This window comes from Pristiophorus japonicus, chromosome 3 (assembly GCF_044704955.1).
Source record: "Pristiophorus japonicus isolate sPriJap1 chromosome 3, sPriJap1.hap1, whole genome shotgun sequence".
Taxonomy (NCBI): domain Eukaryota; kingdom Metazoa; phylum Chordata; class Chondrichthyes; family Pristiophoridae; genus Pristiophorus; species Pristiophorus japonicus.
The window spans coordinates 170,515,284-170,541,269 of NC_091979.1; the positions used below are offsets into that span (position 1 = coordinate 170,515,284).

The following is a 25,986-nucleotide window of genomic DNA, read 5'->3' on the forward strand; positions in this document are numbered from 1 at the left end:
TGAGACAGTGAGGTTCACATGAAGGCATTGGAAGGTGAATGGAAAGGGTACTCACCCTGACGACCCTAATAAGGTCGCTGAATTTATCGTGCCATTGTGTCGCTATTGTGGCCACTATGTTTCAGGCTGAAACGTGCTGTGCCACCTCCCTCCACAGCTTCGCCAAAACCCTGGGTGGTGGCCTTTGTCCCCCTCCAGGCTGAAGGGTATTCCAGCAATTCTTCACTGTCTCCAGCAAGGCATCAAGGGCGGTGGGCAAGAAGTGGGCATGTAGCTGACGTCCTCCTTCCTCCTCCACTTTGGCACTCTGAAGACACTAGAGCTGGAGCTGCTCATGCACTAACTTATCTTGCCGCACCTTTATGACTCGGTAGTTCCCGGGATCTGAATCGGAGTTCGCCACATGCGCAATGGGTCAGTTAAATTTACTGACCAAACTTTCGTTATGGTCTCCCAGCTCTGATGTGCAATGGCTGATTTTGCGTGTCGTCAGCTCATCGCCCGATTCTGAAGAATTTCTGGGCAGAGGGCACAAACATTTTCAAGGCAATAAAATTACCCCTCCGCCTGAGTTACCGCCCCAAATGAGGCGTGGCCAGATTTCCCCCCCCCCCCCCCATATGTGTTGCGCTCTGAATCCTCTCCAGTGCCTATTTCTCTTTTTTAAGTTTTATGACCACAGCTGGACATAATCTTCAAGTATGGTCCCACAGATATTTTATCGGTGTAAAATCATTGGGCTTTTCCTCTACCTATAGCTGAACCTTGAATTTTCCCAGACAATTCTTGACCTATGACAAGATGATGGTTTGATGAAAGATTTGGGTACAATCAATCTCCTGACCATCGTCAGGGAATGATATTGGCTGTTGTCAAGACCAGCGTGAATCATCGTACGTTTCTAATAATCGATCCCTCCTTCAATGTTCATTATAAACACTTTTACAATTGATCAATTATAATAAAAATAATAATAAAGTGATTGATTAGGCTCGGTCTATATTCTCTAGAGTTTAGAAGAATGAGAGGTGATCTCATTGAACCATACAAAATTCTTACAGGGCTTGACAGGGTAGATGCAGGGAGGATGTTTCCCCTGGCTGGGGAGTCGAGTGTTGTGTTCATGCCCTATTTGTTTGTTACAGGACAGTAGACGGGCATTAGGACTGTGCAGGTGCTATTCACGGTTGCCATAATCAAACTGGTTCATGCTGGTTTGGGACACCATTTCGGGTTGTATAAAAGCACAGTTAAGTTAAGTTACTTTACTCCAGGCTCAGTTTGTCAGTTATTTACGCATACACAACACAATTTGAGGATGAGAATGATTCAAATTAACCTCCCTACACCCCACTCCCCCCCCCCCCCCCACCGCCTTTCCTCTCCACACACGGAGACCCTCTAATTCCGTGGCCGAGATGGATAAAACATTTTTCTACGTACGTCATGGTGAGTGGGTTCGACGGCGACAAAATAAACCAGCTCGCTGCCGTGCAATACTTATCCACAGCTTCGGCACTGAAGGCCAGCGCATCTTTGGCCAAATCAAAGACACGGAGTCCTGCGACAAAATGGTAAGTGGCCGAGAGAAATATTTTGGACCAAAGAAAAGTATCGTGATGGAGAGATACAAATTTCATAAAAGGGAGCAAGGGAACGGTGAACCAATCAAACAGTATATTATTGAATTAACTGAACTGACCGCTACATGTAACTTTGGAGCATCCACAGAGGAAATGATCAGGAATCAAATTATTGAGAAAACAATGATCCCCCGCATTCAGGATAGCTTGCTAATGACAAAATTACCTTGGACAAAGCAGCTAATTTGGCCATCCAAATCGAATCATCACTTTCCGATTCAAAGGCAATCAGATCCCCTGCTCCCCCTGTGCAGCAGACTTCAGCTACAGCCCATGTGCAAAGTGTTCGTCCAAAGCGGAAATCATAGCAGAGACCCAGGGCTAGTAACAAGCCACCCATTACGGATCGCAGGCTTAACTTCCACTGCTTTAACTGTGGGGACAAATCACAAATTCAACAAAGAGTCCTAACTGCCCTGCACATGGGAAGAAATGCTCTGCATGTGGTAAAATGAACCATTTTGCTAGTGTCTGTCGTTCATCGCAGCATATTCGACAGGTAGACAACCCCGATAGTGATGAACCCAGTATGGTTTACACTGTTAGTGACATTTCGCACATTGGTTTGGGCAAATTCAAGGACTGTGAGGTAAACATTATGGCACGCCCATCTATCTCCTCATTGATCTTGGAGCCAAAGTCTCCATATTGACCGAGGCTGTGTACAAAACCCACTTCATGCACTGTCAGCTGCAGCCCGCAACTTCCACTCTACATGCGTACTCAGACTCTAAAATTGAGGTACTTGGGGTCATATCTGTTCCAATTTACTACAAGGACATAACATTGGAGAACTTTTCCTTTCATGTTGCGAAGAGACGAAGCCTCATGGGTGTTGACCTTTTTGACAAGCTTGGGTTCAAAGTTTACGACCCAACTGGCACACCTGTGTACACGGTGGACTTTGACAAGCAGTATCCCTCAATTTTCACAGGGTTTGGAGTGACAGTAAAATTCTGCCATCATCCCTGCGTTGACCCGTCAAACCGGTTACACAGCGACTTCGCCATCTCCCATTCGCGGTTCACGACCAAGTATCTGCAGAATTAATACGACTCGAATCTTAGGGAATCATTGAGAACTTCGACTCCTCACCCTGGATCTCAAACTTAGTCATTGCTTGCGTAAAAATGGGGAGATCCACCTATACATCGACCTGAAAGAGGTCAACAAGGCCATCAACCCCGACAAGTACCCTCTTCCTACCATCGACAAACTGTCTTCAGAATTCCACAGCTCAATAGTCTTTACGAAACTCGACATGCGCCGCAATTACCTGCAAATACCCTTAGCGGAAGACAGCAAACCGCTCACGACATTCACGATGCATGATGGTCTGTATCAGTATCGACGCATGCCCTAGGGACTATCTTCTGCACCAAGTGCATTTCTGAAGATTGTCACTACTATGCTAGCAGGCATAGAGAGAGCCCTCAATCTGCTTGATGATATCGTTGTCCATGGATGGACAATGGAAGAACATGACCAGCGACTTCATGCAGTTATGGCTAGACTTGCTACACATAACATTACACTTAATTCCGATAAGTGTACATTCACTGCTGGAGAAATAAACTTTCTGGGCTACAGAGTCACAGCACAAGCATTGACGTGATCCAGCGAATGCAGGAGGCTACCAACATCAAAAAACTTTCATCATTCCTCGGCACTTGCAACTTCTATCTGAAGTTCATCCCGCACTATGTGCACATTGCCGAACCACTTTGCAAGTTGCTGCACAAGGACGTTGCTTGGGAATGGACAGATTCCCAGGCTCAGACATTCACCATGTTTAAGGAGAAAATCACATTCCCTCCTATCATCACGCACTTTGAGCCGAATGCCACTACATACATCACCACGGATGCATCGGGCACCGCCATAGGTGCTGTGCTCTCACAATGGATTGATGGCCTGGAACACCCAGTAGCCTTCATCTCTCGCATGCTCTCGTAAGCAGGACGTAAATACTCTACAGCGGAACGCGAAGCACTCGCTTACATCTACGCATGTGAACACTGGCACATCTATCTGTGTGGCAGGAAATTTACCCTCCGTATGGATCACCAAGTGCTAACTGCGCTACTCACTACAACTGGATCTGGGCACAGACCTTTACGAATCAGCCGATAGTCAGATCACCTTCATCAGTATAACTTTGACATACAGTATATCGCTGGCAGTCGCAACCATGTAGCTGACGTGCTCAGCCGCTCGACACCTGTTTCGGTCTCTGGTGCTGATTCGTTCACAGATGACGACACATATGTCATGTCAATCATCACTCAGTCCATCAGAAACCTTGTCTCCTGCGACAAACTAAAAACCGAATCACAAAATGATGCTACACTCCAGCACATGTGCCACTCCCTCCAGACTGAGTAACCTAAGCAAATTCCGGAAGAGCTGAAATCATTCCATGATTCACGATGAATTTTCTATTTGGAACGATGGCTGCCTAGCTCGTGGTAGAGCAGTAATTCCCAAGTCACTTCAACAGCGCATTCTCTCATTGGCACACGATGGACACCCTGGCATTGTCTGCATGAAGCAGAGATGTCGCGATTCAATATGGTGACCTGGGATTGACACTCGCATTGAGGAGTTTGTCTCACACTGCAAAGCATACAGTCTGAGTGAAAATGCAACAAACATCCAACCAGCACCAATGAAGCCCATTCAATGGCCACAAAGACCATGGCAACAACTTCAGTTGGATATCTTCAGTGTTTCCTTGTATAGTACATGACCTACATTCCAAATGGCTAGAAATCGCTACAACAAGTTCAGTAACCTGATCAACAATCGTCACTATTCTGCAGCATATGTTCACAAAATGGGGCCTCCCAGAGGTCATAATCACGGACAATGGACCACTGTGTCCGACCAGTTCGCGGATTTCCTCACATATCACGCTATCGAGCATCGCCTTACTGCTTGGTACAATCCTCAAAGCAATGGAGGTGTTGAGCGATTTAACCGCGTTATCAAAGAGGGTTTGAAAGCCAACCTCGCAGCAGGCCAAACATTCGATGAAGCGAGTCAAACCATTCTCCACACATACCGTTCGACAAAGCACTCGCTAACGGGGAAGACACCTGCTGAGCTCATGATTGGGCGGAATTTGGCTACTGGACATTCTCAAACCGCCAGCCAAAACTAGCGTGAAGATAACCACACTCGCATTCCAGATTTCAGAACACCAACAAAAAGCGAAGTCGTACACTGACACAAAATGACACGCTCAAAAGCCCCAACTGAAGAACAGAGATTGGGTCAGAGTTAAGCGCCCAAACTGGAATCATAAGCTCGCATCCTCACTTTCACCTCCAAAACAGATCGGGCGAAAGTTCAGCCCTCACACCTATGAGCTGAATGATGGAACTCGATGGAACACTCGTAGATTGATCCCAACTCACAGGCCAACAGACCAGCAGGATGGAACAGAGGCACCATCATGTTTTCCAACCAAAAACCTCGATCAAACACTGCAAGCTCCACGCCAGTCTCAGTGTATCTGAACACAGCCTGGCTAATTCAAGGACTTTGTCTGTTCATGAACTGTGTTTTCAAAAAGGGGAAATATGTTGTGTTCATACCCTATTTGTTTGTTGAAGCACACTAGATGAGCATTAGGACCCTGCAGGAGCTATTCACAGTTGTTGTAATTAAACTGATACATGCTGGTTTGGGACACCATTTTGGGTTGTATAAAAGCACAGTTAAGTTAAGTTACTTTACTCCTGGCTCAGTTTGTCAGTTATATACACGTACACAACATCTAGAACCAGGGGTCACAGTCTCAGAATAAAGGGTCGGCCATTTAGGACTGAATTGAGGAGAAATTTCTTCACTCACAGGGTGGTGAATCTTTGGAATTCTCTACCCCAGAGGGTTGGGGATGCTCAGTCGTTATGTATAATCAGGACAGAGATTTGATAGATTTTTGGATATTAAGAGAATCAAGGGTTATGGGGATAGTGCAGGAAAGTGGAGTTGAGGTAGAAGATCAGCCGTGATCTTATTGAATGGCAGAGCAGGTTCGAGGGACCAAATGGACTACTCCTGCTCCTAATTCTTATGTCCTTATATTATGTTCTTAATAGAAAACATAAGAAAACAGAGTGACCACGCAATGATTGGCACAAAATTTATCTCAACATTCACTCCCCAACGTCCCCCCCACACCATTCCTCTGAACCCACACTGTAATCCTTCCAAATTCCATCCTGTTCATAGCCACATGCTCTCCTTCCCAGTTCATACTGCGGCTTTTTTCTCCTCCCAGTTCAAGCTCACACCTGGCCCTCCAACCGCCAGGCTCCCACCCTACACACCAAAGCACCACCTAAAGCTTCTTTCAACTTGCCTCCCAAGTCTCACTCCTGCTTTCCTCCCATTTAAAGTCCTGCAAAGAATCTATTCTGTCTTCTCCATAATCTTGTTTCATCACAAACTGTCACTCCAGGCTTTTCTGCACTGTCCCTAAAAGTAACCTCAACAATCATTCTCTTCCTCTAAAATCAAGCTGGTACTCTTTTTCCACTCTGCATTCAAGCTGACACTATGCTCCCCCATCCTATGCCTGCTAGCACTTATCTATACCTCCCCATTTCAAGCTGGCACTACCACCCCCTCCATACCCCTCAGTTCAAATTGGCACTCAGCAACATCAACCACTTTAATTGATGCAACACCTTTAACATAGAAAAACATCCCAAGGTGCATAACAGAGGTGCAATCAGACAAAAATGGACACTGAGAGAAAGCAAGAGATATTAGGAAGGATGACCAACAGCTTAAAGGAGAAGAGGGAGGTGAAGAGCAGTGTTTTAAGGAGGGAATTCCAGAGTGTGGGGCCTAGACAGCTGAAGGCTCAGCCATCAATGGTGGAGGGAAGTGGGGGGATTTCACAGAGGAATAGAGATTTCAACAGTGCTCCTGGCTTCTCTCACCTGCTCCCACACTTCCACAGCATTACTTCAGGCTCCTTCTCTCTTACCTTCTCCCAGTGCTGCTCATATTTTCTGTCTACTTTCCTTTCCACTGCTCCTCCTCCCCTCCCCCTCCTATCACTGCCCTCAACACTGCACCCACTCAGATCTCCAGCAGCTAGAATCAGTCCCAGTAACAGGATGAGCAGTGCTGAGAGGAGAGGGGCCTGATGGGTATTGAATTTTATCCATGACCGGCAATTGGAGAAGCGGCTAAACTTTTTTCATATTTTTTAATTTCCTGGGGTCCGGGAGTTCATTTCAAGATAAACTGCACTCATTGACAAGGCCTTTAAAAATGTGAAGGCTCTCCCACTTGCCATAGCAACGCTGAATGCCAGTTACATGCTGGCTTTTCCTGGTGAATTGTCTGGGCCCAGCCTACTGCTCATACATTTGGCATATTCCCGGAAATGTGCAATGATAAAACAGGGGTAATTTTGACTTCGGATGATAGGCTAAAACGGGCAATGGTGGATCGGCCACCCATTAAACTTCTCTCCCCATATTTGTTTCCACTGACTTCAATACGAAACGAAAATCAAAAGCGTGTGTAATAGGTGGCTGAGTCAATATTGCCTGTTTCACACTATCGTGCAAAGTCAAAATGACCACCAATGGCTGAAGGTCAATCATCACCGATCCTTGCCCTTTTCCTGCTCCTTTGTGCCCCATATATGCCAACTTGTGCTGTGTAATGGAAATTAAAATGGTCACCATGGGCACTACAGTATTTGAAAATGGTTGAAGTTATCATTCCTCAGGTCGGTTGTAGAGCTGCGATCAGCACACACTCACCTTCTTCACAAACCAACGGCAGAAAGCAGGTGCGATCCATTCCCTCGCATGAATGCCGCAATCCAGCCAGATAATCTTTTTGGGGTTATCAGACATTTTGCTGATCTATGTAAACAAAAGCAGTTGAGTCCTTAATTGAGAGACATTAAGAGGGCCACTGGTCATGTGATTTGTGGGAGTACATGTGCAGTAATGGCTGTATTCACCAGCGCAATGCCATATTGACATGAAAATGCAAGATTCTTATTAATCTGTGTCACACACACCTCTGCCCGTCCAGCCAAGGTCATTGAATACTGATCAGGGTAGGGACCCTGTCCTCTTCTGTCCCTTCCCTAGCCCAAAAATACTAGAGCAAAGTGTAATATATCAATTATAATCCTGAGTAAAATTAGCTAACTAAGCACAAACCATAAGAACATAAAAAATAAGAGAAGTAGGCCATTTGGCCCCTCAAGCCTGCTCTACCATTCAATAAGATCATGGCTGATCTGATCTTGGCCTCAACTCCACTTCCCTGCCCACTCCGCACATTCTTAAAGATCAACAGAGGCAGCGGACCTGCGTGGGAGCAGCAGCGAGAGCTGAGGCGGAGGCTTAAAAGGCAAGGCTCAATAGCAACATTTGAAATGGCGTCAGAGTTTAAAAGTGACATTGACACAAGGGAAGTAGCTGATTGATTGTTCTTTCGGGAGTTCCGGGAGAGTCTGAGTTCCGGGAGAATCCAAGAGCGGGAGAGTCCGAGTGAGTCCGAATTCGGGAGAGTCCGGGTTCGGGAGAGTCCGAGTTCGGGAGAGTCCGGGAGCAGGAGTGTTATGTATGTAAACTTGCATTTACCTTGTACAGCCACCTGGACTCCCAAGGGATCCCACAATCCCTTGGGAGCACAGGTACTTAAGGAGGCCTCACAGGCTGGAGAGGCACTCTGGAGACCTGCAATAAAAAACTAAGGTCACACTTTAATTTGAGATCACAGTATCCAGTCAGACTTTTTATTCATATACAATAACTGGCGATGAGATACAGATGATGAACCCAACGATGCAGAGAACAGTGGGCAGCCTGGATAAATTTTCGGAGGGAGATGATTGGGAAACCTTCATGGAGCAACTCGACCAATACTTCGTGGCCAACCAGCTAGAGAGGGAAGAGAGCACTGCTAAATGAAGGGCGATTCTCCTCACCGGCTGTGGGGCACCAATGTATGGCCTCATGAAAAATATGCTGACTCCAGCGAAACCCACAGAGAAATCATACGATGATTTGTGCACACTGGTCCGGGAGCATCTGAACCCAAAGGAAAGCGTTCTGATGGCGAGGTACCGGTTCTACACCTACAAAAGCTCTGGAGGCCAGGAAGTGGCGAGTTATGTTGCCGAGCTAAGATGCCTTGCAGGACATTGCGAATTTGAAGGATATTTGGAGCACATGCTCAGAGACTTTTTCATACTTGGCATTGGCCATGAAATGATACTTCATAAACCTTTGACTGTAGAGACCCCAACCTTGAGTAAGGCCATAGCGATAGCCCAGGTGTTCATTGCCACCAGTGACAATACTAAGCAAATCTCTCAGCACACGAGTGCTGCTGCAAGTACTGTGAACAAAGTGATGTTGTTTTCAAATTGCAACGTACAGGGCAGAACCCATATGCCTGCAGCTGCATGTCCGCAGATGTCTCAGAGTCCACCATCAAGAGTGATGAATGTAAGGCCATTAACACCTTGTTGGCGCTGCGGGGTGATCATCGTTTCCATTCATGCCGCTTCAAAGGGTACGTTTGCAAGAGCTGTGGAATAATGGGATACCTCCAACGTATGTGAAGGCGAGCTGCAAACCCTGTTAATCCTGCAAACCACCATGTTGCAGAGGAGGACAGATCCACGGCGGATCACGACGAACCAGAGCTTCAGACCAAGGAGACAGAGGTATATGGGGTGCTCACATTTACCATAAAGTGTCCCCCGATAATGCTGAAGGTTAAATTAAATGGACTCCTGGTGTCAATGGAGCTGAGCCAGTTCATTATGAGCAAAAAGACTTTTGATAAATTGTGGTGCAACAAGGCTTCAAAGCCAGTCTTGACTCCCATTCGCATGAAACTGAGAACTTACACAAAGGAACTGATTCCTATAATCGGCAGTGCTACCGTAAAGGTCTCCTACGATGGAGCGGTGCACAAGCTACCATTCTGGGTGGTCCCGGGCGATGGTCCCACGCTGCTCGGCAGGAACTGGCTGGGAAAGATACGCTGGAACTGGGATGACATCCGAGCGCTATCGCCCGCTGATGACACTTCGTGTGCCCAGGTCTTAAACAAGTTCCCTTCGCTGTTCGAACCAGGCATCAGGAAGTTCCAAGGAGCAAAAGTGCAGATCCACCGAATTCCGGGGGCGTGACCCATCCATCACAAGGCAAGAGCAGGACTGCACATGATGAGATAAAGGGTAGAGATCGAGCTGGACCAGCTGCAACGAGAGGGCATCATTTCACCGATCGAATTCAACGAGTGGGCCAGTCCGATTGTTCCAGCCCTTAAGGGAGACGGCACCGTTAGAATCTGTGGTGATTACAAATTAACTATCAATCATTTCTCCCTGCAGGATTAATACCCACTACCAAAGGCTGACGACCTTTTTGCTATGTTGGAGGGAGGAAAAACATTCACGAAGCTGGACTTGACCTCGGCCTACATGACGCAGGAGCTGGATGAATCATCGAAGGGCCTCACCTGCATCAACACGCACAAAGGTCTCTTCATTTATAACAAATGCCCGTTTGGAATTCGATCACCCGTGGCGATATTCCAGAGAAACATGGAAAGCTTATTGAAGTCGGTCCCGCGCACGGTGGTCTTCCAGGAAGACATTTTGGTTACAGGTCGGGACATAGTCGAGCATCTGCAGAACCTGGAGGAGGTTCTTAGTCGACTCAACCGCGTGGGGCTCGGGTTGAAACGCTCGAAGTGCATTTTCCTGGCACCTGAAGTGGAGTTCCTGGGGGAGAAGAATCACGGCAGATGGCATCAGGCCCACCAACATGAAGACGGAGCAATCGAGAACGCACCGAGGCCACAGAATGTGACGGAGCTGCAGTTGTTTCTAGGACTCCTGAACTACTTTGGTAACTTCTTACCGGGTCTCAGCACACTGTTAGAACCACTGCACGCCTTACTGCGTAAAGGAGGTGAATGGATATGGGGCAAAAGCCAAGAAAATGCCTTTGTAAAAGCTAGAAAATTGTTATGCTCAAACAAATTGCTTGTGTTGTTTGATCCATGTGAGCGTTTGGTACTAGCATGTGATGCATTGTCATATGGTGTCGTGTGTGTATTGCAACAAGCTAATGAATCTGGGAAATTGCAACCGATTGCTTATGCATCCAGAAGTCTGTCTAAGGCTGAGAGAGCCGACAGCATTATTGAGAAAGAAGCGTTAGCGTGTGTCTATGGGGTAAAGAAAATGCATCAATATCTGTTTGGGCTAAAATTTGAAATGGAAACGGACCATAAGCTACTAATATACCTCTTTTCCGAGAGTAAGGGGATAAATACGAATGCATCGGCCCACATCCAGAGATGGGCGCTCATGTTGTCCGCATACAACTATGCCATCCGCCACAGGCCAGGCACAGAAAACTGTGCCGATGCTCTCAGTAGGCTACCATGCCCACCACGGGGGTGGAAATGGTACAGCCCGCAGATTTAATCATTGGAGAGTGAGCAATCACCCGTCACAGCCCGACAGATTAGAACCTGGACGAGCTCGGACCCCTTACTATCCCTATTAAAAAATTGTGTGCTTCACGGGAGCTGGTCCAGTGTCCCAGTGGCAATGCAGGAAGAGATAAAGCAGTATCAGCGGCGCAAAGATGAAATGTCTATACAGGCAGACTGCCTTCTGTGGGGTAATGGTCCCCAAGAAGGGCAGAGACACTTTCATCAATGATCTCCACAGTAATGATGAAAACGATAGCCAGATCCCACATGTGGTGGCCCGGTATCGATGCATGCACAGATGTAACACATGCTCGCAGTTAAGCAATGCACCCAGGGAGGCGCCACTAAGTTTATGGTCGTGGCCCTCCAAACCGTGGTCCAGGGTCCATGTCGACTATGCAGGCCCATTTTTAGATAAAATGTTCCTTGTGGTTGTAGATGCGTACTCCAAATGGATTGAATGTGAGATAATATCAGCGAGCACGTCCGTTGCCACTACTGAAAGCCTGCGAGCCATGTTTGCCACGCACGGACTACCTGATGTCCTCGTGAGCGACAACGGGCCATGTTTTACCAGTGCCGAGTTCAAAGACTTCATGACCCGTAACGGGATCAAACATGTTACATCTGCCCCGTTCAAACCAGCATCCAATGGTCAGGCAGAGAGAGCAGTGCAAACCATCAAGCAGGGCTTGAAGAGGGTAACTGAAGGCTCACTGCAGACTCACCTATCCCGAGTTCTGCTTAGCTACTGCACGAGACCCCACTCACTCACTGGGATTCCACCTGCTGAACTGCTCATGAAAAGGGTACTTAAGACAAGGCTCTCGTTAGTTCACCCTGATCTACATGAAGAAGTGGAGAGCAGGCGGCTTCAACAAAGTACATATCATGATAGCGCAAATGTGTCACGTGAAATTGAAATCAATGATCCTGTATTTGTATTGAATTATGGACAAGGTCCCAAGTGGCTTCCCAGTATTACTGTGGCCAAAGAGGGGAGCAGGGTGTTTTGGATCAAACTTTCAAATGGACTCATTCACCGGAAACAGTTGGACCATATCAAACTCAGATTCACGGACTATCCTGAGCAACCCACTTTGGACCCTACCTTCTTTGACCCCCCCAACATATACACCAGTGGCAACCGACACAGCGGTTGGCCACGAAGCTGAACCCATCACCCGCAGCAGCCCAGCAGGACTTTTGGGGGGAGTGTTGTTAGGTATGTATACTTGTATATACCTTGTACAGCCACCAGAGGACTCATCCCCTGGAGTCGCAAGGGATCCCACAATCCCTTGGGAGCACAGGTACTTAAGTAGGCCTCACAGGTTGGCGAGGCACTCTGGAGACCTGCAATAAAAGATTAAGGTCACACTTTACTTTGAGCTCACAGTATCCAGTCAGACTCTTTATTCATATACAACAGGGAGAGTCTGAGTTTGGGAGGTTGGTTTGTTCAGGAGGCCACAGAGGACGGTGAGTTCGGGAGGCCACAGAGGTCAGTGAGTTCGGGCGGCCACAGAGGTCGGTGAATTTGGTAGGTCAGGAGTCTGGGGGTTCGGGAGGCCATAAAAGTCGGTGAGTTCGGGAGGCCACAGAGGTCGGTGAGTTTGGGAGGCCACAGAAGTCGGGGAGTTCGGGAGGTCACAGGGGTTGGTGAGTTCGGGAGGCCACAGACGTCGGTGAGTTCGGGAGGTCAGGAGTCCGAGAGTTTGGGAGTCCACAGAGGTCGGTGAGTTCGGGAGGCCATAGAGATAGGTGAGATGAGTTAGTGAGTATCTCTGTTTCTCAATTTCTTTTTAATTAGATTTTAAACTAGATATGTCTAACTAGAGGGATGGCAGGACAGCTCAGTCCTGTGGAGTGCACATCCTGCGGCATGTGGGAAGTCCTGGATGCTTCGCAAAGCCTAGACAACCATGTGTGCAGGAGGTGTCTCCAGCTTCAACGACTCAACCTCTGCGTTTTGGAGCTGGAGCAGCGGGTGGTGTCAATATGGTGCATCCGCAAGGCTGAGAGCTACGTGGATAGCATGTTTCAGGAGGTGGTCACCCCACAGCTTAAAGGCGTGCCACAGAGGAAGTGGGTGACCACCAGACGAAGTAAGAATGCTGGGCAGGTAGTGCAGGAGTCCCTCCGGGAGTCCATCTCACTTTCAAACCGATATTCACTTCTGAGTATCGGTTAGGTCAATGGTGCCTCTGGGGAGTGCAGCCAGAGCCAATTCCAAGGCACCACGGGTGGCTCAGCTGCACAGGGGGGAGGGACAAAGAACAAAAGAGCTCTAGTGATGGGGGATTCTATAGTTAAGGGAACAGACAGCATCTCTGCAGCTGTAGACGTGACTCCCGAATGGTTTTGTGCCTCCCTGGTGCCAGGGTCAAGGATGTCACAGAGCGGACGCAGGTCATTCGGGGGGGGGGGGGGGGGGTGGGCGAGGGTAAACAGCTAGAGGTCGTGGTCCATATCAGGACCAACGATATAGGTAAAAAGGGGGATGAAGTCCTACAGGCAGAATTCAGGGAGCTAGGATGAAAATTAAAGGGTAGGATCTCAAAGGTAGTAATCTCCGGGTTACTACCGGTGCCACATGCTAATGAGTACAAGAGTAGAAGGATAGAGAGGAAGAACACGTGGCTGGAAAATTGGTGCAGGAGGGAGGTCTTTAAATTCTTGAGGCATTGGAATCACTTCTGGGGGAGATGGGACCTGTACAAACCGGACGGGTTGCACCTCAACAGCGTCGGGATCAATATCCTCATGGGGGGTTTTGCTAGTGCTGTTGGGGAGAGTTTAAATTAGCTTGGCAGGGGGATGGAAACCTGAGAACAAATTCAAAAGGAAGGAAGTAAAGCAGAAATTGGATAGCAAGAATCTAGAAAGCGAATCTGTTAGACAGAGGAAACAAGGCTTAGTAAGTAGTAAGCAAGGAGGTCTTCCTGTGCTAAATGGTATATACTTTAATGCAAGTATAGCGAATAAGACGGATGAGCTAAGAGCACAGTTGCACACATGGGAGTATGACATTATCGACATTACAGAAACATGGCTGAAAGAGGGGCAGGTTTGGCAGATCAATATTCCTGGTTACAGGATTTTTAGATAAGATAGACAGGAGGATAAAAAGGGTGGGAGGAGTGTCGCGCTACTGATTAAAGAAACTATTACAGCGGTGAGGAGGGATGATATGTTAAAGGAATCATCAAATGAGGCCATATGGGTCAAATTGAAAAATAAAAAAGGGGCAATCACACTGCTGGGCGTGTATTATAGACCCCAAAAAAGTGGGAGAGCGATAGAGGAGCAAATATGTAGGCAAATTGCTGTGAAGTCCAAAAAACATAGGGTAGTAATAGTAGGGGATTGTAACTATCCAAATATTGATTGGGACAAATATAGTGTGAAAGGTATAGAGGGTGTGGAATTTTTGAAATGCATTCGACAACTTTTTTAGTCAGTATGTAGCTAGCCCAACATGAGAAGGGGCGGTCTTGGATTTAGTTTTGGGGAATGAAGCTGGGCAGGTTGAAGGGGTATTAATGGAAGAGCATTTGGGTGCCAGCGACCATAATTCAGTCAGATTCAAGTTGGTTATGGATAAGGACAAGGATAGGCCTGGAATAAAAGTCCCGAATTGAGGAAAAGCTAATTTTGCTAAGTTAAGGAGTGATTTGGCCATAGTGGACAGGAAACAGCTACTTGTGGGTAAAATAGTGTCGGAACAATGGGAGGCATTCAAGGAGTTGATCCGAAAGATGCAGGCCAAACATGTGCCCTTAAAGAAAAAGGTTGGGAATAATAATTCTAGAGCCCCCTGGATGTCTAGGGACTTACAGGGGAAGATAAAGAAAAAAAAGGACGCTTATGTCATATACCAATGGTTAAATACTATAGAATCTTTAGAGGAATATAGAAAGTTAAGACGCAAATTTAAAAAGGATATTAGGAATGCTAAGAGAGAGCATGAAAAATTATTGACTAATAAATTTAAGGAAAACCCAAAGATGTTCTATAAATATATTAAGAGCAAGAGGATAACTAAAGACAGGATAGGGCCGATTAGAGACCATGAGGGTAATCTTTGTGTGGAGACGGAAGATGTTGGTAAGGTTCTTAACGAATACTTTGCATCTGTTTTCACAAAGGAAAGGGGCAGTGCAGGTACTGCTATCGAGGAGGAGTGTGATATTTCGGATGAAATAAATATAGTGAGAGAGGAAGTATTAAGGGGTTTAGCAGCTTTGAAAGTTGATAAGTCCCCAGGCCCGGATGAAATGCATCCCAGGCTGTTGAGCGAAGTAAAAGAGGAAATAGCAGAGGCCTTGACCATCATTTTCGAGTCCTCTTTGGATTTGGGCATGGTGCCGGAGGATTGGAGCACTGCTAATGTAGTACCCTTGTTTAAGAAGGGAGAAAGGGATAGGCCAAATAATTACAGGCCTGTCAGCCTAACCTCACTGGTGGGAAAATTATTGGAAAAAATCCTGAAAGACAGGATAATTCTACATTTGGAAAGGCAAGGATTAATTAGGGAGAGTCGACACGGATTTGTTAAGGGAAAATTGTGTTTGACTAACCTGATTGAATTTTTTGAGGAAGTAACCAAGAGGGTCGATGAGGGTACTGCGTACAATGTAGTGTATATGGACTTTAGCAAAGCTTTTGATAAGGTTCCACATGGTAGACTGGCCAAGAAGATTAAAGCCCATGGGATCCAGGGCAAAGTGACAAGTTGGATCCAAAATTGGCTTGGAGGTAGGAAGCAAAGTGTAATGGTTGATGGATGTTTTTGTGACTGGAACGATGTTTCCAGTGGGGTTCCGCAGGGCTCAGTACTGGGTCCCTTGCTTTTTGTGGTATATATCAATGATTTAGATTTGAATATAGGGAGTGTGATGAAGAAGTTTGCAGACGACACTAAAATTGGCTGTGTGGTTGATAATGAAGAAGAAAGTCATGGGCTGCAGGAGGATATCAATCTACTGGTCAGGTAGGCAGAGCAGTGGCAAATGGAATTTAATTCAGAGAAGTGTGAGGTGATGCACCTTGGGAGGGCTAATAAGGAAAGCGTACACACATTAAGCGGTAGGCCATTTAATAGTGTAGATGAACAAAGGGACCTTGGAGTGCTTGTCCACAGATCCCTGAAAGTAGCAGGCCAGGTGGATAAGGTGGTTAAGAAGGCATACAGAATGCTTGCCTTTATTGGCTGAGGCATGGAATATAAGAGCAGGGAGGTAATGCATAAATTGTATAATACTTTGGTTAGGCCACAGCTGGAGTACTGCATGTAGTTCTGGTCGCCGTATTATAGGAAGGACGTGATTGCACTGGAGAGGGTGCAGAGGAGATTTACTAGGATGCTGCCTGGAATGGAGAATCTTAGTTATGAGGACATAGAGGAGATTTGAGAGGGGGCTTCTTGACGCAGAGGGTTGTGGGGATCTGGAACTCGCTGTCTCGAAAAGTGGTGGATGCAGAAACCCTCACCACTTTTAAGGGATGGTTGGATGGGCACTTAAAGTGCAGTAACCTGCAGAATTACGGACCTAGAGCTTATAATTGGGATTTACTGGATGACCTTTAGTTGGCCGACACAGTATTAATGGCAAGTACTGCAGGGAATCGAATAGGCCAGGGTGATCTTCTGGACTAATTTTGATCGTCTGGATGGAGAGGGATTTTCCAAGATTTTTTGTCCCTAAATTGGCCTGGGTTTTTATCTGGTTTTTGCCTCTCCCAGGAGAGCATATGGCTCCGGTTGGGGTGGAGTGTAGAATGTTTCAGTATAAGGGGTGTTGCAGTTATGTCAGGCGGACTGGTTGGGCTGGGTGCTCTTTGCCTTTCTGTCATTGTTCATAGGTTTATATGTAACCTTCAAGGCTGCTGACCAAGGGCCATGCGGCTCTTTGTCTGCCGGCGTGGACACGATGGGCCGAAATGGCCTCCTTCTGCGTTGTAAATTTCTATGTTTCAATGTTTCTATAACACTTGACACAGTTATCGTTCAGAAATCTGTCTATTTCCACCTTAAATATATTCAATGGCCCAGGCTCCACAGCTCTCTGGGGTGGAGAATTCCAAAGACTCACGACCCTCTGAGAGAAGAAATTCCACCTCATTTCTGTTTTAAATGGGAGACCCTTTATTCTGAAACTATGTCCCCTAGTTCTAGTTTCCCCCACGAGGGGAAACATCCTCTCTGCAACTATCCTGTCAAGCCTCCTCAGAATCTTATATGTTTCAATAAGATCCTATTCTTCTAAACTCCAATGCGTATAGGCGTAACCTGCTCAACCTTTCTTCATAAGACAACCTCTTCATCTCAGGAATTAATCTAGTGAACCTTCTCTGAACAGCCTCCACTACAAGTATATCCCTTCTTAAATAAGGAGACCAAAACTGTACGCAGTACTCCAGGTGTGGTCTCACCAACGCTCTGTACAGTTGAAGCAGGACTTCACTACTTTTATACTCCATCTCCCTTGCAATAAAGGCAACATTCCATTTGCCTTCCTAATTACTTGCTCTACCTGCATACTAACTTTTTCATATGGGCCCGAGTTTGGTGAAAGCTATGTTCCGCCCAAGTACCGTTCAAAGGACTGCTGAGATCCTGACGATAGTTTGGGCGGAAGTTTCATGGAAAAATCTGGGAAAGATTGCCCGGCGGCTAAAATGGGACTTACACGCCGATTCTGGGTGACAGCGGGCAGTAGCTCCCATTCTCGGCGGCAATCCTCGGTAAAGTACCGCCGAGGATTGAGTCGGGCCCAGGGAGGGGGAAACTGATTAAATAAAAAATGTTCACAACATTTTAAAAAATCCATTAGAAATCATTCAGGGGATCCCATCGACCTAAATCCCTGCAAAAAAAGAAAAGAAGTGGACTAACCTTTCTTTGCAGTTGATCATATTTACCGTTGAGGTAAGACCTGCCTCCATGTGGCGGTCTCTTCTCCTGCTGGAGCGGAGGACCGCCCGGACCAAACTGGCAGCTCAGTGGGTGGGAGGACCCTTCTGGGCGGCGCACACTGGCGGACGTCAGCGGATAGTACCCAGCGGTCTTCTCTCCCCGCCGGCAGGAGGCCGTCACCAAACTCGCTCGGAGGCGAGACCGCCCAGAAACCAGGGAGACCGCCGAGTAGCGGACGGTATGTCCACCAATTTCGGGAAATTTACAGCACAAAAGGAGGCCATTTCGGCCCAATGTGTCAGCACCAGCCGACCAAGAGATATCCTGCCTAATCCCACTTTCCAGCTCTTGTACTGTGGGTTACGGCACTTTAAGTGCACATCCAAGTATCTTTAAATGTGATGAGGGTTTCTGCCTCAACCACCCTTAATAGCAGTGAGTTCCAAACCCCCACTACCCTCTGGGTGAAGAAATGTCTCCTCTTATCCCCTCTTAACCTACCCCCAATTACTTTAAATCTATGCCCCCTGGTTGTTGACCCCTCTGCCAAGGGAACAGGTCCTTCCTATCCACCCAATCCAGGCTTGTTTATACACCTCAATCAGGTCTCCACGTACCCTCCTCTGTTCCAAAGAAAACAAACCCAGCATCTCCAATCTTTCCACATTGCCAAAATTCTCCAGTCCAGGCAACATGCTTGTAAATCTCCTCTGTACCCTTTCCAGTGCAATCACATCTTTGCTGTAATGTGGTGACCAAAACTGCACACAGTACTCCAGCTGCAGCCTAATCAGTGTTTAATACATTTCAAGCATAACCTCCTTGCTCTTGTATTCCATGCCTCGACTTATAAAGACAAATATTCCATATGCTTTCTTAACCACCTTATCTACCTGGCCTGCTACCTTCAAGGATCTGTGGACCTGCACTCCAAGGTTCCTTTGTTCCTCTACACTTTTCAGTGTCATACCATTTAATGTGTATTGCCTTGCCTTGTTAGACCTCCCCAAATGCATTACCTTACACTTATCCGGATTGAATTCCATTTGCCATTGTTTCACCCACCTGACCAGTACATTGATATCTTCCTGCAGTCCACAGTTTTCTTCTTCATTAGCAACCACACAGCCGATTTTAGTGTCATCTGCAAACTTCTTAATCATACCCCCAACATTTAAGTCCAAGTCATTGATATATACCACAAAAAGCAAGGGACCCAGCACTGAGCCCTGCAGAACCCCACTGGATACAGCCTTTCAGTCACAAAAGCGTCTATCACCCATTATCCTTTGCTTCCTACCTACGAGCCAGTTTTTGATCCAACTTGCCACTTTGCCCTGGATCCCATGGGCTATTACTTTCGTGAACAATCTGCCATGTCGGACCTTATCCAAAGCTTTGCTAAAATGCATATACACTACATCATACGCACTGCCCTCATCGACCCTCCTGGTTACCTTCTCGAAAAATTCAATCAAGTTAGTTAGACACGACCTTCCCTTGACAAATCCATGCTGACTGTCCTTGATTAATCCATGTCTTTCCAAATTAAGATTTATCCTGTCCCTCAGGATTTTTTCCAATAATTTTCCCACCACTGAAGTTGGGCTGACTGGCCTGTAATTACTCGGACTATTCCTTTCTCCTTTTTTAAATAAAGGTACAACATTAGCAGTCCTCTGGCACTGGACCTATAGCCAGTGAGAATTGGAAAATGATGGTCAGAGCCTCTGCTATTTCCTCTTTTGCTTCTCTTAACATCCTGGAATACATTTCCTCTGGGCCTGGGATTTATCCGCTCTCAAAGTTGCTAAGCCCCTTAATACTTCGTCTCTCACTATGTTTATCTTGTCTAATATTTCACATTCCTCCTCCCTCATTGCAAAGTCTGCATCGCCCCTCTCTTTTGTGAAAACAGATGCAAAGTATTCATTAAAAATCCTACCCACAACCTCTGCCTCCACACACAGATTTCCTTTATGGTCTCTAATAGGCCCCACTCTTTCTCTAGTTATCCTCTTGCTCTTAATGTATTTATAAAACATATTTTGGTTTCCCCTGCTTTTACTTACAAAGATTCTTTCATGCGCTCTCTTTGCTTTCATGATATCTTTTTTAATTGCACCCCTGCACTTCTTATACTCCCCTAGAGTTTCTACAGTGTTGAGTTTCCGGTATTGTCATAAGCTTCCATTTTTTTCTTTATCCCTTGACATTGAGGGGGCTTTAGATTTGTTAGCCCCACCCTTTTTTTTAAGGGAACACGCTTACTCTGTACCCTCCTTGAATGCCTCCCACAGCTCTGACACTGATTTACCATCAAATAGCCGTTTCCAGTCCACTTTGACCAAATCCCATCTCAGCTCAGCAAAATTGGCTTTAACCCAATTGAGAACTTTTATTCCTGTTTCATGTACAAGGGCCCCCAAATCCCTCTACACTGTAGCATTCTGTTGTGTCTCTCTCCATTTAAATAATATTTTGCTTTTTTATTTTTCCTACCAGATTGGATAACCTCACATTTTTCCACATTATAGTCCATCTGCCAAATTTTTGTCCACTCACTTAGCCCATTATCAAAATCCAACCAGCACATTTAACAAAGGACCATGTAGACTTCAAAAGAGCAGATTAAAATAGAAGACGGCAGGATCGTTGTGGGATGCCGGTGGCTATTTTACTACCCACCTAATTTCCACTGGGCGGGTAGAATTAAAATCGGCCCTTGAGTGTGGGATACAGATTAGTCCCATGAATGCAAAATGGCGAAGGTTGCTGCTCTGTGAATGAAGTTCATTGTCAAGGCAGTGTGGAGGAGAGCACTTCTCATGACAGAGCAAGGAACCAGCATGGAGTAAGAGAGCTGAATGCTTATCTTACCTTTAGATAATACATTGGGCGTGTCTGATAGGTTTCCCCCAACAGATGCTTTGTCACCAGCTCCTTGTAATCCTCCTTCATTTGGTCCATCCAGCGATAGATCTAAGCAAATGAGGGAAAAACACAATGAAGGATGTTTCTTCTATACTTTGTTCATAAAAAAGACAACGTTCTCCAATTTTTTTGTAGCTCTTACCTCTTCCATTGGGAGATACCTGGTGTAGTTGTCTGCTGCAGTATTGGTGTGTTGATTTTGGCCCACTGCCATCTGTAGGTCCAGGAGCGCTTGAATGTTTTCTATTAAAACTCTGTGGAGTCAGAGATGATGTTGGTGTAACGTGTAATGGAACAAGATGATGGCCCTGATTTTATTGCGGGGCGGGATCCTTCCATGTGAGGGGAGAGGCCGAGCATTAGCTCTCATGGCAAGACCCGCTGAGGTTTTTACTCCTGGGCTTCAGTTCCATATCGGGGGCCTACGGGAATGGACCTAGGCAGTCAGGTAAGGGGCGATCGCAATCAGGGGAGGGAGGGGGAAGCCCGGGGCAGGACAAGCCCATGGTTTCCTTGTGAAGCCCAGAGAAACACTCCTGCTCCTTCTGGCCCACAAGGAAACCTCCAAATAAAAAGTTCAACGTACCTCGCTAGGCCTCTTCTTGCCCACGATCTGGCTCCCGGCAGCTTTGGTCTGACGGAGAAGCTGCCACAGCTCACAGCTCCCCCACTCAAGCCTCCAGTTCAAACAGCTGATTGGTCTCTGATTACATCATCGGAGTCTGATCTGCATATTTAAAAAGGATCCCGCCACCTTCGGATGGATTTCCTTGCCACCGATTGGAAAGGAGTGGGTAAGTCCCATCACTCCCATTTTATTAATTGCCCCCAACCCCCACCTGGTTTCTGCTAGGCCGTTGGGGTGGGGTGGGGTGGGGATGGGGGATGGGGGATGGGGGAAGGGGATGGTGTTGAAAAATCAAGGGGCACATGTGCTTGGATGGCTCAGCTGGTCTGTTTATTTGAGGATCAGTTCTGGATTCTCAGGCAGGTTTTCATATTTTCTTGAAAAAGGGTCATAATTACAAACTTAGGAAATATTTGTTCGTAAGGTTAAGAACAGTAGTAGAGAAAGACTTTAAAACAATTTTGAGTGCTCGACTGAAAAGCATTCAGAACTACTTAATGGCCACATAAATACTCAGGCCCACTGTGTCAGTGTTAGCATGGCAGAGTGGGCAGCACAGATTTCTGCTAATTACCCCCATTAGGGATCAGTGTGGCCAACCTTATTTCAATTTTTCTGCCGATGCCCACACCAATATTAAGGCATCTTGAGGAAAGGGATGGAAGAAATGCATAATGGGTGGTCACACTGGAAGAGCCTCTGGTGACACACAGCCCGCAGCCTTGTCCCCACCCTCGAAAAGTACAGTTGCCACAGTCAATTCCAGGGTTTTCTGGGCCATAAACTCTCCCATAATGAACTCACTTCCGTGCCTATGATGATCACGATACCAGTTTTTCCCAGCATCCAGATCTTGGGTAGACAAGAGCTGGAAGCCATGGGAATTCCAGCAGGGGAAAGCTCTCCACTGGCACCATCCCCTGTGACATTAGCGCCCATACTTGCGGTGGTCGGAAGTTTTGCCCATCCCAAGCCCCGTAGGAAACTGGCTGCTGAATAGCTTCTGGGCGGACACCCAACACTTCCAGGTGCTGGCCAATCTTCCACTCCTGTTGGGCCTCTTGTATCCAATTTATACCCAGCCTCCTTCATTATACCTCAGACCGCAAGGAAGTTGCCACTGTACTCCCAACAGAATTTCAGCACCTTAAAGTCCAGTCTGTAAAATCTTGTTCTAGGTTAGGAGTGACTCTGGGAATAGCCTCATACACCTTTTCGCTTCTGTTACAAACTGACCACTGTGATAAGGGAGTAACCTACTGTTACGCTGAGGTGTATGTGGAAGTTGTAGCTGCAGCTGTTTGACTAGCTCATTCTTGTAAAATAGTAGATCTAGCAGGGTAGCAGGAGTGCAGCATCACTAAAACTAGGTGGGTGGGGTGGCTTGACCCATCCACCTCCATGGAGGTGTGTGGGGGGCCTGACCCATCCACCTCCATGGCACGAACCTGGTATTGCAGTATTTCCAGGAACGGTGCAGTGGCTCTAGGCCTTTTGGCTAAGAGCATTGGCGCAGAGTGATCCTTGATGTGTGCAAGGTGACCTCTGGCGTTTGTGATTTGACAAAGAATTGGAACGATTGGCTACGAATTTCAAAAAAAAAAAAAATCACTAAAACTAGAAGCATCGCTTCTCGGCCTTTTGGCTAAGATCATGCGTAACTGACCTGACAAGGGAGTAACCATGACCCCAAAGTGGTTCTCCCTGGATCAGGAAGGTGGTTCTCCTATGCTTTTTGGAAATAGGAGGTGGGTGGGGTGGCTTGACCCATCCATCTCCACGGAGGTGTGTGGGGGGCCTGACCCATCCACCTCCATGGCACGAACCTGGTATTGCAGTACTTCCAGGAATGGTGCAGTGGCTCTCGGCCTTTTGGCTAAGAGCATTGGCGCAGAGTGATCCTTGATGTGTGCAAGGTGACCTCTGGCGTTTGTGATTTGACAAAGAATTGGAAAGATTGGCAACGAAAAATTAAAAAAAAAAAAAATCACTAAAACTATGACATAATCTGTAACTTAGAGCTGTACCTACTCGTATTGAATATATTTTTCTTTCAGTTCAGCTTTAATTGAGCCAAGTGTTGAGGCTGGGATTCGAGTATGAACCTTGACCTCGAGCCGAATATCCTCTGGTAACTGAGGCCTCCATAAATCAATCTGTACAAAATAAAACAGCACAATAACTTGGGTATCTTATCAGGAGTGACAGCAATGAGCACTCATTATTATTTCAGTTGGTAAGAAAACTTGTGGGGTGTATGATTCCTGATATGCTCTCCAGGAGAGTAGGTTCCCTGCAGGAGTGTGATTTTTTTATATTCATTCTTGTGGGCGTTGCTGGCAAGGTCGGCATTCATTGTTCATTCCTGGTACAACTGAATGGCTTTGTTCGGTCATTATGGAGGGCAGTTAAGAGGCAAATAAATTGGTGTGGGAGTGGAGGTACATATAGGCAGAACAGTCAAGGTTGGTAAGTTTCCTTCCCCAAAAGGACATTATTGAAACAATTGGGTTTTTAGAACACTTTGACATGTTTATGGCCACTTTTAGCAACACCAGATTATTGGGGCCAAGTTTCGGCCTGAGTTGCTCCTGTTTTTTTGGAGCAACTGGTTTAGAATGGAGTATCTTAGAAATTTGAATTCTCGGCATTTAGTTTGCTCTAGTTCTAGTCAGTGAGAACAGTTTTACTTTGGAACAGAATTTTTTTTCAAAAGGGGGCGGGTCCAGCCACTTACGCCTGTTTTCAAAGTTTAGGCAGTGAAAACTTACTCCAAACTAACTTAGAATGGAGTAAGTGAAGATTTTTGTACGTTCGAAAAAACCTTGTCTACACTTTAGAAAATCAGGTGTAGGTTACAAATTAGGCGTAAGGAATAAGGGGGGGGGGGGTTTAAAGGGAAGTTTACAAACATTAAACACTTCAGTTTTACAAATAAAGAGCCATCATCAATAATAAATGATCAATACATCAATAAATCAACCAATAAATCAATCAAAAAAAATGAATGAAAAATAATTTTTTTTTAAAAAATCAATAAATAAAACATTTTCTACTTACCGACTGCAGCACCGGGAGTCCTCCAACAGCGTGCAGGGACGGCCCCCCCCCCCCCAGTGTGTCTCTGTCAGTATCTCTATCTCTCTGTCTGTCTGTGTGTGTGTCTCTCACTCTTGGTCTGTCAGTGTCTGTGTTTCTGACAGCGAGGGGAGGGGGAGAAGGGGGTTGGAAGGGGGAGGGGGAGAAGGGAGGTGGGAGGGGGAGAAGGGGGGTGGGGGGGATGAAGGATGAGGGAGATAGAGGGGGGTGGGATGTGGGTAGAGGGGGTGAGGTGGGGGGTGGGGTAGGAGGGGGGTGGGGTGGGGTAGGAGGGGGGTGGGGTGGGGTAGGAGGGGGGTGGGGTGGGGTAGGAGGGGGGTGGGGGGTGGGAGGGGGGTGGGGGTTGGGGTGGGGTAGGAGGGGGGTGGGGTTGGGAGGAGGGTGGTGGGGTGGGGTGGGGTAGGAGGGGGGTGGGGGGTGGGGTAGGAGGGGGGTGGGGGGTGGGGTAGGAGGGGGGTGGGGTGGGGAGGAGGGGGGTGGGGTGGGGTGGGGTAGGAGGGGGGTAGGAGGGGAGTGGGGGGTGGGGTGGGGTAGGAGGGGGATGGGGGGTGGGGTGGGGTAGGAGGGGGGTGGGGTGGGGAGGAGGGGGGTGTCGTGGGATGGGGGGAGGAGGAAGGGGGGTGTGGGGGACAAGGAGGGTTGGGGGGATGGGAGGAGGAGAGGAGGGGCGAGGAGAAGGGGGGAGCAGGGGAGGAGAGGGGAGGAGGAAGGGAGAGGGGGAGGAGGGGAGAGGGGGAGAAGGGGGAGAGGGGGAGAGAGGAGGGAGGGAGGGAAGGAGAGAGGAGGGAGGGAGGTAAGGAGGGAAGGAAGGAGAGAGGAGGGAGGGAGGGAAGGAGAGAGGAGGGAGGGAGGGAGGGAAGGAGAGGGGGGGGAAGGGAGAGAAGGAGGCTGAACGGCCGTGCCCAAGACTTCGGGCTGGATTTACAGGTAGGTGGCGTCGGGTCTCAGGGGGGGTGTCGCGGAGGTCCGGGGGAGGGGGGGAGTCGCGGAGGTCCGGGGGTGGGGAAGGGGGAAGAGTCGCGGGGGGGGAGGGAGAGAGAGTCGCGGAGGTCCGGGGGTTGGGGGGGAGCGGACGTCGGGTCGCCGGGGGGGGAGGGGGGAGCGGGGGTCTGGTCGGGTGGGAGGAGCCTTATCCACGCAGCCACAGTGAGGCCATTTGGCCAGGGCTAGGGGCTGCGTGCTTCTGGCTCCTCCCACAGTTTTGGGCGCCTGGAGCTACTGCACATGTGCGTCCACTGTAGTGCGCATGT

At 47.5% G+C, this 25,986-nt stretch overlaps 1 protein-coding gene and 1 pseudogene across 1 annotated transcript in view; one reads left to right on the forward strand and one right to left on the reverse strand.

The window, feature by feature from the left end:
- LOC139254724 (carboxypeptidase O-like) overlaps positions 1-23,737 on the reverse strand; it is a 46,153-nt gene extending 22,416 nt beyond the window's left edge. Inside the window, exons 1-4 of the mRNA XM_070873790.1 lie at positions 23,669-23,737; positions 21,152-21,263; positions 20,956-21,057; positions 7,436-7,540 (exon numbers count right to left, since the gene is read on the reverse strand). Coding sequence (XP_070729891.1) covers positions 7,436-7,540; positions 20,956-21,057; positions 21,152-21,223 — 279 coding nt within the window. The 5' untranslated portion in view covers positions 21,224-21,263; positions 23,669-23,737. The remainder of the gene's footprint in view (positions 1-7,435; positions 7,541-20,955; positions 21,058-21,151; positions 21,264-23,668) is intronic.
- On the forward strand, positions 23,263-23,500 carry LOC139260512 (U2 spliceosomal RNA; annotated as a pseudogene).
- Positions 23,738-25,986: the final 2,249 nt, after the last annotated feature.